The sequence below is a fragment of the Alternaria alternata genome (assembly GCF_001642055.1).
Source record: "Alternaria alternata strain SRC1lrK2f unplaced genomic scaffold CC77scaffold_6, whole genome shotgun sequence".
Taxonomy (NCBI): domain Eukaryota; kingdom Fungi; phylum Ascomycota; class Dothideomycetes; order Pleosporales; family Pleosporaceae; genus Alternaria; species Alternaria alternata.
The window spans coordinates 150,677-164,168 of record NW_017306195.1 but is presented as its reverse complement, the minus strand read 5'-3'; the positions used below and the strand labels follow the sequence as shown (position 1 = coordinate 164,168).

Here is a 13,492-nt window from a genome sequence, read left to right as displayed (position 1 = left end):
AACATGTAGCCTTGGAGTGTATGTACTATAACACTAGAATAAGAGATAGCGGGAGTGGCGGGGTCGCAAGTAACCAACTACTGCACCGTCTCTTTCATCTCTTATGCTCCTTGTCCTGAGATCCAGTATGTACCTGCACTTTTACACCTTTCCTCGTATAGATGTGGATGGTTCCCTCCTGCGAGTCATAATCAAACCCACCTAAGTCACGTTTACCTCCAGAAGACCGTAGTGAAGCCAGCGCCTTTCTACGCTTTGAATCGGGTGGACTAATTTTCCACATGAAGCTGGATCGCTTGTTTATGTTCGACAAAGCCGATGTCGCACTGGACTTGTGCAATGAAAGGCTGTCGGATTTGGACGCTGTTGATATTGGTGCTGAGAGATTCGAGACACCTAGGCGTTCTGATGTGTCCTCTCGTACAAGAACGCGCAGTTCACGAGAGGCTCGTGTACCTTTACCTTGGGTACTACCATCAGCAGAACCATGGGAAGTGGAAACTGAAGTGTAGATGTATTCTTGCGTTTCCTGAACTACGGTTCTATTGGATGTCGATTGGCTAATGGTCCGCGTGATAGTCGGACCAGGCGATACTGGTGAGGAGCGAGGAGTCGTCTGCTGCGTGGTGTCATCGGTCTTCATTGTTGACTGCGATCCGCCCATTTCTTTGATATACTTCTTGGCCAACAGAGCAATATCACGAGTATGGCCATCAAGCTTGTCAGCATCGGGAAGCTCCCACTTCTCCTCAGCCATACGTTCCAGGCCCTCTAAACAAACAGCATCTTCCCAACTTCTGTCATGGTGGATCTTCTTGACTCTAGGGTGTCTTAACATTTCGAGCCATTCGTTTTGAAGCTTCTCAAACCCACCGCCGAGGACCTCAGCTACGAAAGGTCTCTTAAACACGGTGGTCATACGTCTTTCATAACCTTTGGGATATTGAATGTCGAACTCGGCTGTTGAGCCGTTATCTTGTAGGACAGACTGACGAACATAGCCTTGGATGTTCATGTACTTGACGTCAGACTTTGGTATGCACTTGTCGAGACTGAGGCTCGCTACGACCATGAACTTTGGTTTTGCACCCGTACGCTCCACCGCATCCTTGTTCAGACAACACCCAAGATGAAAGTGCGTCCAATGCAAGGGTTTGATATTGGTTTTTGGCGCGGTTTGCGCATCAAAGTCAGCTCCGATAACAGCAAAGTCGCCCAAATCGCGCTCACCACCCATGTCAGCCAAGTAGTCCTTCTTCAATTTGATGAAGAAACCTGCTTGATGGTGCCCCTGCTCTGACAACAGTGGGAAGTACGGTGCATGCAACGGTTTGAGGATGAGTCCTTCTTGGCGTTCGGCCAGGTTCCGGGCGAATATCTGTTTAAGGTCTGTTATGCCATCCCCTGTCTTATCCTGGCAGAAATCCAATAGGGTCCACTCCGATCGCATTGACCGACCGGGCACTACATGGACAAGGTCTCGGAGAATCTTGCGGCGGTCTTGCAGACAGTGACGTAGGGTCAATTCGTCATCCAATACAAGGACGTCGAAAAATACGATCATGAGGTGTTCCCACTCGTGCGGCAGGGAATCTTGGAGTGTGCCAATGAAACAACCGGAGCGTGATATGTGCTTTCGGAGCTTTGAAAAAGCCATGATTCTTCTTTCTCGGTCACTGTAGAGAACCATCTCGCCAAGAACGATGCACTTCTTTTTCAACTTGCAATCTGGTCGTCCGATACGTAGAGCTTCGTAAATGGTAGCATGTAGAGGTCTTCGGTCCGCTGTTGCATCTTTCCCATTTTTAGAATAGATTTGAATATGATTGGGCGCACGATCCAGGTCTATGTGTATCTCGCAGTACTCGCCATCGTACTTGACTTCGGCAGCCCAAGCTCGTTGACCCACCAACTGAATGCAGTGCTTCAAAGACCAAGCTTTATGGAATGTTGGCCGCCCCACCTTGATTCCAACAATAGCTCTCAGTTTCTGCGCCGCCTCAAGACGCATATACTGCTGCTTTGTAGGCTCTAGTACTGGGGGGTAGCAGCTCAATTCGCTCCTGAGCATTTTGAAAACGACGTCGAAGTCGTTTTGGAACATCAACAACTCCGGTAATAAGAAGTGGTAGCGTTCCAAAACGAAATTCTCTTCAAGTCCAACGGTGCAGTGATCTCGTAAGATAAGACGGACGAACCATTTTGCTTCCCAAGACTCAAGCCTCACAAGTATGTCCTTGAGCTCCATGTCTACTTTGACATCCAAATGACGCTTTTTTCGGATGGCCTCATCAGAGAATCGGCACCTCGCCGCTAATTGTACGAGGAGATTGTCGATTTGTTCGACTGGCAACGCACGTTTACTGTTGAAAGTGCCATCCCATGGCCTCATTGCTCGTTCGACGTATGCACCGAGGTCTCCAAGAACTCCTGTTTTCCAGCCATCGAAAAGTGCACGTTGACTATGATTGAAGGCAAGTAGCTTGAGAATTTTCTTTGCCAGTAAGGGCGGCTGCAGGCCGTAGACTCGGTCTTTCCTTCGATGTGGAAAGAGAGCTGATAGCACAGCACTACTGTTCGTCGTAGGGTCATCGAGAGCATCTCTCTGATCAACGAACCAGTCCGAGATTATCTCGCGTATATTACTCTTCTCTTGATTTGTAGGTAAACGTGATTGCTGTGTCGTGGCAATCTCGATATTTTGCAGGAGGCTACAGATTGCGCGGAAAGTAACGGTCATGATTGGATACCGATGTACGGAAGCGTAAAATATCGTGATAGGCCGCAGGTGTTTATGTTTCTAACGTCGAGCTGGTAAACACAAGACGTGAACCCTCCGAGGTAATAGCGAATAAAGCGCTTGCGTCCGGGTGCACTTGACCAAAATCGCGTATAGGTAATCTGCCACTGCTCTCGAGTACCAACGCGCTCGACATCCGCGCGCATGAGATGGCAGTGTAAAATTATGGTATGTGCAGCTGCGTACTTGACTGTGGTTGCATGCGCATCTTCGTAGGCCTCAATATTCTGACCATAACCGCACAAATGTTACCACTGACACGGGTGACACCGGGCGGACAATCAAAAGTGGAAAGGAAAGTCAAACTGTGGCATTGGGATTCTGGTTCTGCCATAATATTGATAAGAATAGCAATGAAATCATTGTTGTTGAACGAAAAAAGCCTTAGAGCGTCTCAACAGAGTAAAGGTAGGACGTATGGAGGGACATCTGGGAACGCGCTTTGACTGACGCGCTAATGCAAGTCGTCACGGGAACACGCGAGGACCAAGCTTGAACCAGACAGTAACGGAGTACGTCCCATGTGCCTCGGGCTAACAGTAACCATTTCTTCAAGCGGATCATGGCCGTGTATTGTCGTATCATATAGGCCTTGAGTAGCCCAATGTTCAGAATGAAGGGTCAATGATGTTCTGATCGTGTAGCCAACGGCATTTCCAAGGTGGATGAAGCCGAGCGAACGGCTAGCGTGTACGTCATGACCCGTCGTATGATCCTCCACCAAAGCCGTTAATCAGCCTCGCGCTTTCAAGTGCCCGAGCGCACTTCAACAGCCCGAAGAGAAATTGTACATATAGCTGGCGCTATATGTAAGTGTCTCGGTACCACTTACTGCGATAGTTTAGACAAGGTAACCCCACTCTACCCGAGCTCTCTCGACGACTGTACTGACAGCGACAGTCCCAAGCAATTGATTCACAATGGCGCCGGGTCAAGGCCAGAAGGGGAACCCGAACGACCCTCGGTCGGACGCATCAAAGAAGAAGGACCTCATCGCGCGTGGTGACTACACACCTACACCACTAGGCAAAGCGACGTTCTTCATCCTGCGCGGCATCGAGCCTGTCCTTCAATATTCAATCCTCGCACATGGCCTAGGCACCTCCGTCCTGCATCGTGTAGGTTTGCGAACATTGCCTCCTGGGCTTCCAACGCATACCGGCATCTCTCTGATCGATGGCTTGGGCTTGTCACCCTACCGATTGGTGTTGCTTGGAATGGCGGTTGGCGCTGCTGTGAAGCAGAACATCTGGGTGACAGCACTCTCTGGAGAACCCATGCCAGTTACAGGTGCCATCGCCGTAGGTGTCTTCAATGCTGTATTCAACAGTCTGAGCACATACGCTTTCCTTACCACTGCTACTTCTGCCTCGACCGAAGCCGACTTCCCGCAACCAGCGCTCCTCATTGGCGCCTCGCTATACGTCGTGGGTATTATGACTGAGTTAATTGCCGAAGTACAGCGCAAGCGTTTCAAGGCGAACCCAGACAACAAGGGCAAGGCGTACACTGGAGGTCTCTGGAGCTTCGCCCGCCACATTAACTACGGCGGCTACACAATCTGGAGGGCGGGTTACGCCATGGTCGGTGGCGGCTACACGCTGGGTGCGCTGGTGGGAGCCTTCTTTGCCTGGGACTTTACCCAGCGAGCGATTCCAATTCTTAGTGAATATTGCGAGAAGCGCTACGGAGCGCAGTGGGAGGAGTTCAAGCAGAAGACCCCGTATCAGCTGATCCCTTACATCTACTAGGTTGTGAGCGACACTGTACTCGATACGGCGAGGTGTTTTTGGAAATTCGATTCCCATGTATTGAATTCCATGTTATCTCCGCACGTGCGGTGCGTGCCCCTCATACGATACTTAGTGTACTGCAAGAATGCAACTTGTGCATGCACAATTTCAACTATACTCGTACGATGTTAAAGCTGTCCAAGCATCGGAGAAACCCCTCATGCAGTCGGCACGTCTTGATCACACACTTATCCAGGACCACAATGTACCTTCCCGATGACAGCGGCACAAGACCGACACTAAGACCTAAATGCCGGATCAGCTGCCTACCGAGCGTAAGCCTATTGCCCAAAGCAGCAGTTGACGATAACAACTACCCCGTCTGGAGATACGATACCCAGTCGTCGTAGCACGATGCAGGTGCGGTTCTCGTCAGCACGGCAGAAACCGAGCCTTGTATTGTGCTCACTGCTCGCGCTGTCGTAGCCAAGGGGCATTACTCGTACACAAGCCGCTAGAGAAAATGAGTATGCAAATTGTGGTGTGCGATCTTGTATGCAGGTGAGAGATCTGCGGACGTTTGTGTAACCCTCCAAACCAAGGTCTTGGGTCTCACTGGCACTGTGGATTCTGGTGGTGTGGGTGGAGGGGTGGATGGTCACGAATCATGTGCCGTTGTTGTATTGATCATTTGCGCCTCCAGAGGGATGATGCCTGGTAGCGCGTCGTCGGCCTGTTAGGCGTGCAACACCATCATGGCAACGGGAGCAGGCGTCTTATAGACGCTGAGAGCGTGTCGGCGGCGCACGGTTTGCCTTTTGAGGATTGAGGCTGGCGATAATCATATACGACCGAAGGCGGGGTCACAAAGACCCGAAGGCGGCACAATCAAGCAATGATCTACAAATTCAGCTCTTCAGGGTCCTTTTCGGTGGCGGCGTTTGCAGGAGGATGTTGCTCCAGGATGCTGCTACGCGATGCTACGCCACAACGCAGAGTCTGGTACGCTTGTCCTCTGTACGGGCTGTTCTCCAATTTTTCCTCCATGAATACCCATCGAAACCCGTATCTCCACAGAAAGTGTTTATCGATAGGTATTATCAGAAACGCAGCGGGTTATTGACAAGGATGTACAGGAGGTGGCAATGCTAATTACTAGAAGATTCTCGGCGAAGGCCGAAGCGGATCTACCGGGCAGAATTGACCGAAGACGGCGACGGTGGATGTGGTGATGCAGAAAAAAAGAGCCTCAACATTTTTCGGACGTTCGCAGAGATCACGATCTGGGAGAGCTCGGCTGGCGTTGCAGCGTGTTCCATGGTTGAGTGCGCAGTGCTAGAGAGCGGGGAACGGCTGATGGTGCATCAACGTGCATGCAACCCCACTCTGGCATATAGACGAGAGCGAGGGAACGAGCAAGGACTGTGGGCGGGCTGTTCAACACATCACGTTAGATGAAACGGTATCAGGGCCTTGGTTGTATCCTGGTCGGATGTGCGCTGGGGTGAGGTCTCGCGATGATGGCGCCGGCAGAGTTGGCGATGGGCGCGGGTGAAGTTTGACAGTGGTTGCGGCTATTGATCGATTTGCAACCAAGATGCCGGCACGCTTGGAAGAGAGTGAAACAGCATAGCGGGTGCAGTAAGCGATGTGTCAAACGTAGCACTGGCAGGCCGTGCAAAGTGAGGTTCAAAAGCAAAAAGGCAGCAGCATGCAACCAGAGGCGATCATGCACAGCTAACTGGGTCCTGCAGCCCGCAATGCTCGAGCCACGTTTGCCGATGATTCGACGCGGAGAGCATATGCTCGGCAGCGAGTGGGATTCGTGAAGTTTGCGATATGCAGCAGCAGGTCAGCCAGGATGCTCGGCGCACAAGGCTCAAGGTAGCAGTGGTGAGCCGTATACGGACTGGGCTCCGCTTCACTGGGGCGGCTGTTTTGACTTCAGTGTGCCCTCTTGTACACGGCGGATTCAGGTTTTGTGGCGTTAACAGCAACCTACTATGGACGTGCTCTGGCGCGCGTGGGTAATCGTATAATAATACGCCATGGCGACAGTGCAGAGCAACCTTTCGTCATTGACACTTGCGTGGTGGAGACGTGGTTCCCAAGTGTCGGCTCACCCATTTCTAGCGCGATCGCCCTCAACGGCAAGCACGGAGAGTACCCAAGATACAAGACACGGCCTCTTCCTCTTGCGGGCGCATTCCTCCCGATTCTGCTGCTATCAATTCCTACCATTCCACACTATTCCCTTTGTTCCCCACCCACTTAACCCACTGCGCTCGACGTTTCTTTTTTGTAATTCCCTATTCAAAAGCTGAGTGTGTGCCGCTGCTTGCTGCAGGACCGGCTTGGACTAGTACAAGACGAAGACGCCGCATCCATATGTAAGTCAGCATTTCGCGCACTGCAACGCCGTGCATGCACTACGGCTCAATTGTCGCAAGCCAGCGGGCGTCTGCTCTTCTTCTAAAACACTCAAATGGCTCGTGTTGACCTTTTCTTTCTTTAGAGTAAGCTTTTCTAGCGTCTCTGGCTGGACTGGACCATTTGCTATTAAGGACCCTTCCCGCCCGCGACTCGACACGGCAACCCAAGCACCCCAAGTCGTCGCAAATCACCCATCCCTCCACCTGCAATCTCGACTCCTCCCGCGGGGCGTCGACTCTCTCGCCCCCGCCGTCGCTGCCGCTGTCCCTTGCCCGCATATCATAAGCATCACCAAACTTTGTGCCTCACCTCACATCAGCCCATTGCCGGAAGCCGTGGGAAGTCAGTGCATTAGCATCACAGGGCTGCAGAACACCTTTCTCAGCGGGGCGCCAAGCGAGCTCTCCCGCCAGACCACGACTGCTTGCTACATAAACACCGGCTCCTCTTCACCGCGAGCCAAGAGATTGCTAGTTTGCCAAAAAAGAACGTCATTGTCTGTGTTTCTTTGACGCTGTCGCCCCGACGTCAGCCCGCTGATCCGTGTTTCACTTCCCGTGATTCGTGACGCGAAGCAAGCAGAGTCAATCAAACATGCAGGCTGTCATGGCGCAACCCCCACAAACCTCTGCCTACGGGGCTGTTCCTCTCCGCCGCAAGCCCATAGCAAACCCCGGCATTTCGGTACGACCCCCGCAGCATCAATACCACAACGACGGCCAACTAGGACATTCACGAACACGCACAACCAGCTCAGGCATCTTCCCCGCTGCATCGCCTACCACAAGCACCATGAACTCGCAATATCCAACCCAGTACCAGAGCAGTCTCCGCCGCACGCCCACCTCGTCCACCAGCTCTACCACAGGCACCCCGAACCGTTCCAACAGTGGCGCCCTCCGTCGCTCCTCGTCCACACGCTCGGGCGGTAACTCACCCACCTCCTACGTTGCCCTTATGCGGAAACAAAAGGCCACAGTCTGGTGTGACAGGGCCCAGTACGAAGACCCGCGCATGCTCGCACAGCAACGGCAGGCCAAGATGCGGGCAAACATGGAAGTAGCAGGCGGCCCACACCACGTCCCGCCGCGAAGTGCCTCGGGAGGATCCAGCATGGCTGGCGGTGTGCGGTCCAAGATTGGGCGTCATCACGGTCTACCAAAAGCGTCGTTATACGCACCAGTCACATACGCAGGTTCAGGTGTGCCTATGCGCCTGAGTGCTTCAGAGGTAGACGAAGGTGACGACGAAGACGCGGGCTCAGTCAAGAACGGCCAATACCACCACCGCACAGGCTCAGGCCGCTCCTCGCTCGGTTCAGGGCGCCGCATGTCCTACGCCAATCCCACCGGCCGAATATCCTCCAACAGCACACCCCCGCAGAACTCATCCCCCGACGGCGAACTTGCCGACCTGAAGGAAGAACCCACTCCGTCCCCCGCGGAATACGACGTCAACGCGCCCAACGACAACAGCTACTTCCAGCACACCAAAACGAACACAAGTACGGGTAGTGGTAGCAGTGGCGAACGCAATTTCGGTGACATGGGGCAATTACCAGCGCCTGGAATGCTGAAACCACCCGCTACAACGGACAAGAAGGGCAGTAAGGACGACCTAGTGCGGAGGGGCAGCGTAGACGAGCGGACCATGACCATGGGGACAAGGTTGTTCGTTGCAAACCCCGACCTGAGCGATTGATCACGTTTGCCCACCAAGGGCAGATGGATGAGAGGCTACTTTTTCTGCGATACCCGAAACAACGATTTTTATTTTGCCACCACTACCACAGCATACACGATTACCGCATACTCAAGACCGAATTGGTTTCACGGGAGCCACGAATCACCGCTTTCCCCCTCTTTTGAAAATCTGAAGCATGTTTAGCATTTCACGGCTTTTTACTATGGCATATTTCCAGCGTACTATGGTGTTTTCATATTTGGATGGCACATGCATTTTTTCCTTTGTTGCTCAAGTCTCATGGTTGGAGGGGCACTCGATCTTGAGCGTGCAGAGCGACTGCCCTGGAGGTTCTCGCTCGTTCGATACATAACGCATAGTATCTGTACATACCATATCATACCCGCCGCCAACTGAATGCGAGGATTGAATGAACGCACAACCAATGATTCACATTGCTCATCTCCACACTTCCCTTGTCACCATCGTCATCGCCGTCATTGTCTACACATCATCTGCAATCTTTCGTCATACATGAAGATCTTCATCTCCTCTCTGCATACACGCCGAGCGGTTACCCAGTCCAGCTCTACGTATGTAATGAAGTCATGCCTCCATGAGCCTTCCCTACACTCATCGTCGATCCAAAGCTTCGGTCTCGGATGCTCCTATGTTCCGCCAATACGAGGATTAGTGATCTGTGCGTTGTGTTGCGCGCGAAAGTTTGAAAGGGGGCGGGAATGCAAGCCTTGCGCGAGCCGAGTGGTCAACTTTTATGTCGATCACGCGCCTCGCCGCGGGAGTGCCTGCCAAGACTGATTCCCGCTGTTGAGTCAGGGGCGATGCCAGGCGAGTGGCTGTGTATGTATCGGGACTTGTGGTATTTGTGATGTTTGAGAAAGTTTGGAGACGCGTAGGGGATGCTTGGATAATAACGGCGTGTGGCTTTGCAATGGCTTCAAGATTCCGTGGTGGTAGATAACAGGGGTGCGACGATGATGTACATTGTAGCCAGGGTCTAGGGGATTATGTGAGATGGAAAAGTTGACGCGCGCAAACCACGTTTACACGTAGGCGACCTGAAAGCATATATCTGAAGTTCCATTCTGTTAGCGCGGGAATGTAGTTGCTCAGCCAGTATGCCGGATGCAGCGACTGGCAAGGCCGTTGTCGCCTCTGATGGCGCGTCCTGCCAAGACGCCCATTTCCGGGGTATCTCGCCGCACGAGGCGCATGCCAGATCTACCACGTCTTTCACACGTGAACGCAACGTGTAGGACGACGTTCAGAACCACACGAACCAAATACACACACAATGCCGCATGCCATTGAGAAAAGCAATGGCGCTACGAAGCGCGGCGCGGCGCAAAAGATACTCAACGACGCAGTAGGCGTGACCAAGAGCAAGGACGGCCATGAGAAGACCGACTACACAAGGTGGAGGTTGAAGGATGACCGGGGATGTCAGACATGGCACTACCTCGAAAGCGACAAGGACATGAAGGCATGGCCACAGAGTACAGCGGATAAATACTTTCTAGGCCTCGATACGGTGAGTTGGTGCCTGTTCCAGTCGTCTTTTGTAAATCCACACAGGACCTTTGAGCTGATTGAACTCATAGGAACAACCTACCCTGAAGCCTGCAAAGACTCCCCTCGAAGCTGCACACAATGGTCTCGAATTCTTCTCCCAACTCCAGCTCCCACCAGGAAACTGGGCTTGTGAATACGGCGGCCCTATGTTTCTGCTACCTGGCCTTGTGATCACCTGGTATGTCACCGAGACACCAGTACCAGCGTCGCATGCGACCGAAATCAAGAACTACCTCTTTGCGCGGGCCAACCCCGAGGACGGTGGCTGGGGGCTACACATTGAGGGCGAAAGCACCGTGTTCGGTACCGCGATGAATTATACTGTGCTTAGGCTTTTGGGCGTAGAGGCAGAAGAGCCTCGGATGCAGAAAGCGCGAGACACGCTTTGGAAACTGGGTGGTGCGCTCAATGCACCACATTGGGCAAAATTCTGGTTGAGCGTGCTAGGTGTGACGGAGTGGGATATTGTCAATCCTTGTCCACCTGAGCTATGGTTACTACCTGATTGGGTGCCCATCGCGCCTTGGAGATGGTGGATACACATGCGACAAGTTTTTCTGCCCATGTCGTATATCTACTCCAAGAAGTGGTCGTATCCGCTGAACGATCTTACACGTCAATTGCGCGCCGAGCTGTTGATGCAGCCGTTTGACACGATCAATTTTGGTGCGCACCGGAACACCATCGCCTCTACGGATAATTATCATGCCAAGTCATGGATGCTCAAACTTCTGTTTTGGTTCTTGGCTGCTATCTGGTTTCCATACATTCGACCCACTTGGATGATCAAGCGTGCCGAAGAACACGTATGGTGGCTCATTGAAGCTGAGGATGAGAACACTGATTTCGCAAACCTTGGTCCTGTGAACGGTCCCATGAATACGCTGGTCGCATACATCAGAGAAGGACGTGATTGCCATGCCGTTCGCGAGCATCTCAAAACCCTCCCGGAGTTTCTTTGGGTCAAGGATGAAGGTATGCTTATGAATGGTACGAATGGTGTGCAAACATGGGACACTGCGTTCCTCATCCAAGCCGTTGAATCCTGCGGCTGGTCAAAAGAAAAGAAGTGGAAGCACATGCTCACAAAGAGTCTCGAGTTCCTGGAAGACCAGCAGATACTTGAAGAAACCAGAGATCAACACGCATGCTATCGTCAACAACGTAAGGGTGCCTGGGGTTTCAGTACACGGAAGCAAGGATACACCGTTAGCGACTGCACGTCTGAAGGCCTCAAGAGTACACTCATCCTGCAGAACGGCAACGCGTTTCCTGAACTCATCAATGAACGCCGTGTGAAAGACGCCATTGACGTCCTGCTTACCATGCAAAACGCGTCTGGTGGCTGTGCTTCCTACGAGCCAACACGAGGAAGTATTCTCCTAGAGCACCTCAACGCAGCAGAGGTCTTCGGCAACATCATGATAGAGTACGATTACCCCGAATGCACGACCGCCGTGGTGACCGCACTTCACATGTTCCAAAACTACTACCCAGATTACCGCACTGCAGAAATTTCTGCATTCCGCGACCGCGCTGTATCGTATATCAGAGCTGCTCAACGCCCTGACGGCTCGTGGTACGGTAGCTGGGGTATCTGCTTTACCTACGCCGGCATGTTTGCTCTTGAATCACTCAAGTGCTCTGGCGAACAGTACGAAAACTCCGAGCGTGTGAGACGGGCATGCCAGTTCTTCTTAGACAAGCAGATGGATGATGGAGGCTGGGGCGAGACATACAAGAGCTGCGAGAACGGTGTCTGGGATCAGCATCCACAAAGTCAGGTTGTGCAGACTGCCTGGGTGATTATCGCAATGATTGAGGGTGGTTTCCCGCATAAGGAACCACTGGAGAAGGCTGTCAAACTCATCATGAAGAGGCAGCAGGCCAACGGAGAGTGGCTACAGGAGGCGATCGAGGGGGTGTTCAACAAGTCTTGGTAAGTTGACCGATCTTATTGGACGGTTATAATGGTAGCTAACGTCATGACAGTATGATTTCGTATCCGAACTACAAGTTCATCTTCCCGATTAAGGCGCTGGGCATGTATGCTGAGCGCTTCGGGGATGACACGTTGTTCTAAGATGACTGTGCGAGCTAATTCCTACCATTTGGGCTTGGGAGAGAGGTAATTACTACTAGATGCTGGAACGATACTGTACATGTCTACTTAATAATACTAATACCACGAAACACTTCTCGCTAGCACTAGAGAAGCATTATCTATTCCGTGCAATCCATTCACGGATATCGCATCTGCTGCTGTAGTCGGTACTACATTATCGTCAGTATATCTACTGTCCGGCGGCGCGACGTCTTCTCCACAGCAGCAGATCTTCTGTAACAAACTTCAACGATACTCCTCGGAGGCATAACAGAGAACGCGAGCCAAGGCTTGCTTACAAAGAAACTTTTTTGAGGCTGCACTTCACGCACTAGCGCCTGATTCTTGGTGTTTTCTTCCTACATCCACAAACACCACAAAACTGCAAGCAGTTGCTTACGGCACGAAGACAACAGATCATTCTGGGACTCATTTCCGTAGAAACACAGGTGCAGATATACTCAGCAAGCTGTCTGGTAGGAATCCGATGATGCTGCAATCAATTTGTTGAGTGAAACTCTCGAGGGTAGCAAACTGATGAAGAGATAGAGTTCAGGCAGATGGACAGGGCGTACACAAATTGGCAGGAGGGTCACGATCTCTCGCCTCAGCAGACCACTGGTCACGACGGCGCTCTAGTAGATGAAGAAGCTGCCAACGAGGTTGAAGGCCAAGCCGGTGCTACACTTGGCCATAGATGGGGCAAACGCAGTCGCAGACACGGTTGCAGGCGTGGCAAGAACAGGAACCAGCAAGAACCAATTCCTGCTGGTTCTGGGCAAGATCAGATACAGGGAACTGCCGAGTCATCGCCCATGACTGCAATCAAGCGCGAGGCTTCCACAGTCCACTTCTGGACTAACGCGACACCTGCGACACTGTTTGGCTTCTCCTCCAACGCCGAAATTCTCGCAACCAATATTGCCAATGAAACGCGAAATCGGTCCACCGCTGAACCTCTGTTCCAGACTGACCACTATCAAGAGGTATATCGTCCAGTAGAAGAAGGTGAAAGTCCATTCGATCCCGATATGTCTTACCTACGGGCTACAGCGATACTGGGTGGGTTTGTTGGAAGGCGTGGTGATGTCGGCAAGAAGAGAAAAAATTGGGTTAGAGAAAGGTACATTTTTGCGAAAGAAGATG

At 52.1% G+C, this 13,492-nt stretch overlaps 4 protein-coding genes across 4 annotated transcripts; 3 read left to right on the top strand and 1 right to left on the bottom strand.

The window, feature by feature from the left end:
• Positions 1-44: 44 nt before the first annotated feature.
• CC77DRAFT_728112 (hypothetical protein) lies at positions 45-3,205 on the bottom strand. The gene has a single exon (XM_018532938.1). It carries the CDS (start codon positions 2,738-2,740, stop codon positions 95-97), a length of 2,646 nt encoding a protein of 881 aa, XP_018387807.1. The 5' UTR covers positions 2,741-3,205; the 3' UTR covers positions 45-94.
• Positions 3,206-3,720: 515 nt separating this feature from the next.
• Positions 3,721-4,551, top strand: CC77DRAFT_1006940 (hypothetical protein; the record flags this gene model as incomplete). The annotated part of the gene is made up of 1 exon (XM_018523449.1): positions 3,721-4,551. One exon carries the CDS (start codon positions 3,721-3,723, stop codon positions 4,549-4,551), a length of 831 nt encoding a protein of 276 aa, XP_018387806.1.
• A 2,720-nt stretch (positions 4,552-7,271) lies between these two features.
• CC77DRAFT_728155 (hypothetical protein) lies at positions 7,272-8,867 on the top strand. The gene has a single exon (XM_018532939.1). The coding sequence runs from the start codon at positions 7,561-7,563 to the stop codon at positions 8,665-8,667; it is 1,107 nt and encodes a 368-aa protein (XP_018387805.1). The 5' UTR covers positions 7,272-7,560; the 3' UTR covers positions 8,668-8,867.
• A 1,033-nt stretch (positions 8,868-9,900) lies between these two features.
• On the top strand, positions 9,901-12,616 carry CC77DRAFT_728315 (lanosterol synthase). Its single transcript, XM_018532940.1, has 3 exons — positions 9,901-10,201; positions 10,272-12,181; positions 12,235-12,616. Exons 1-3 carry the CDS (start codon positions 9,965-9,967, stop codon positions 12,323-12,325), a joined length of 2,238 nt encoding a protein of 745 aa, XP_018387804.1. The 5' UTR covers positions 9,901-9,964; the 3' UTR covers positions 12,326-12,616.
• Positions 12,617-13,492: the final 876 nt, after the last annotated feature.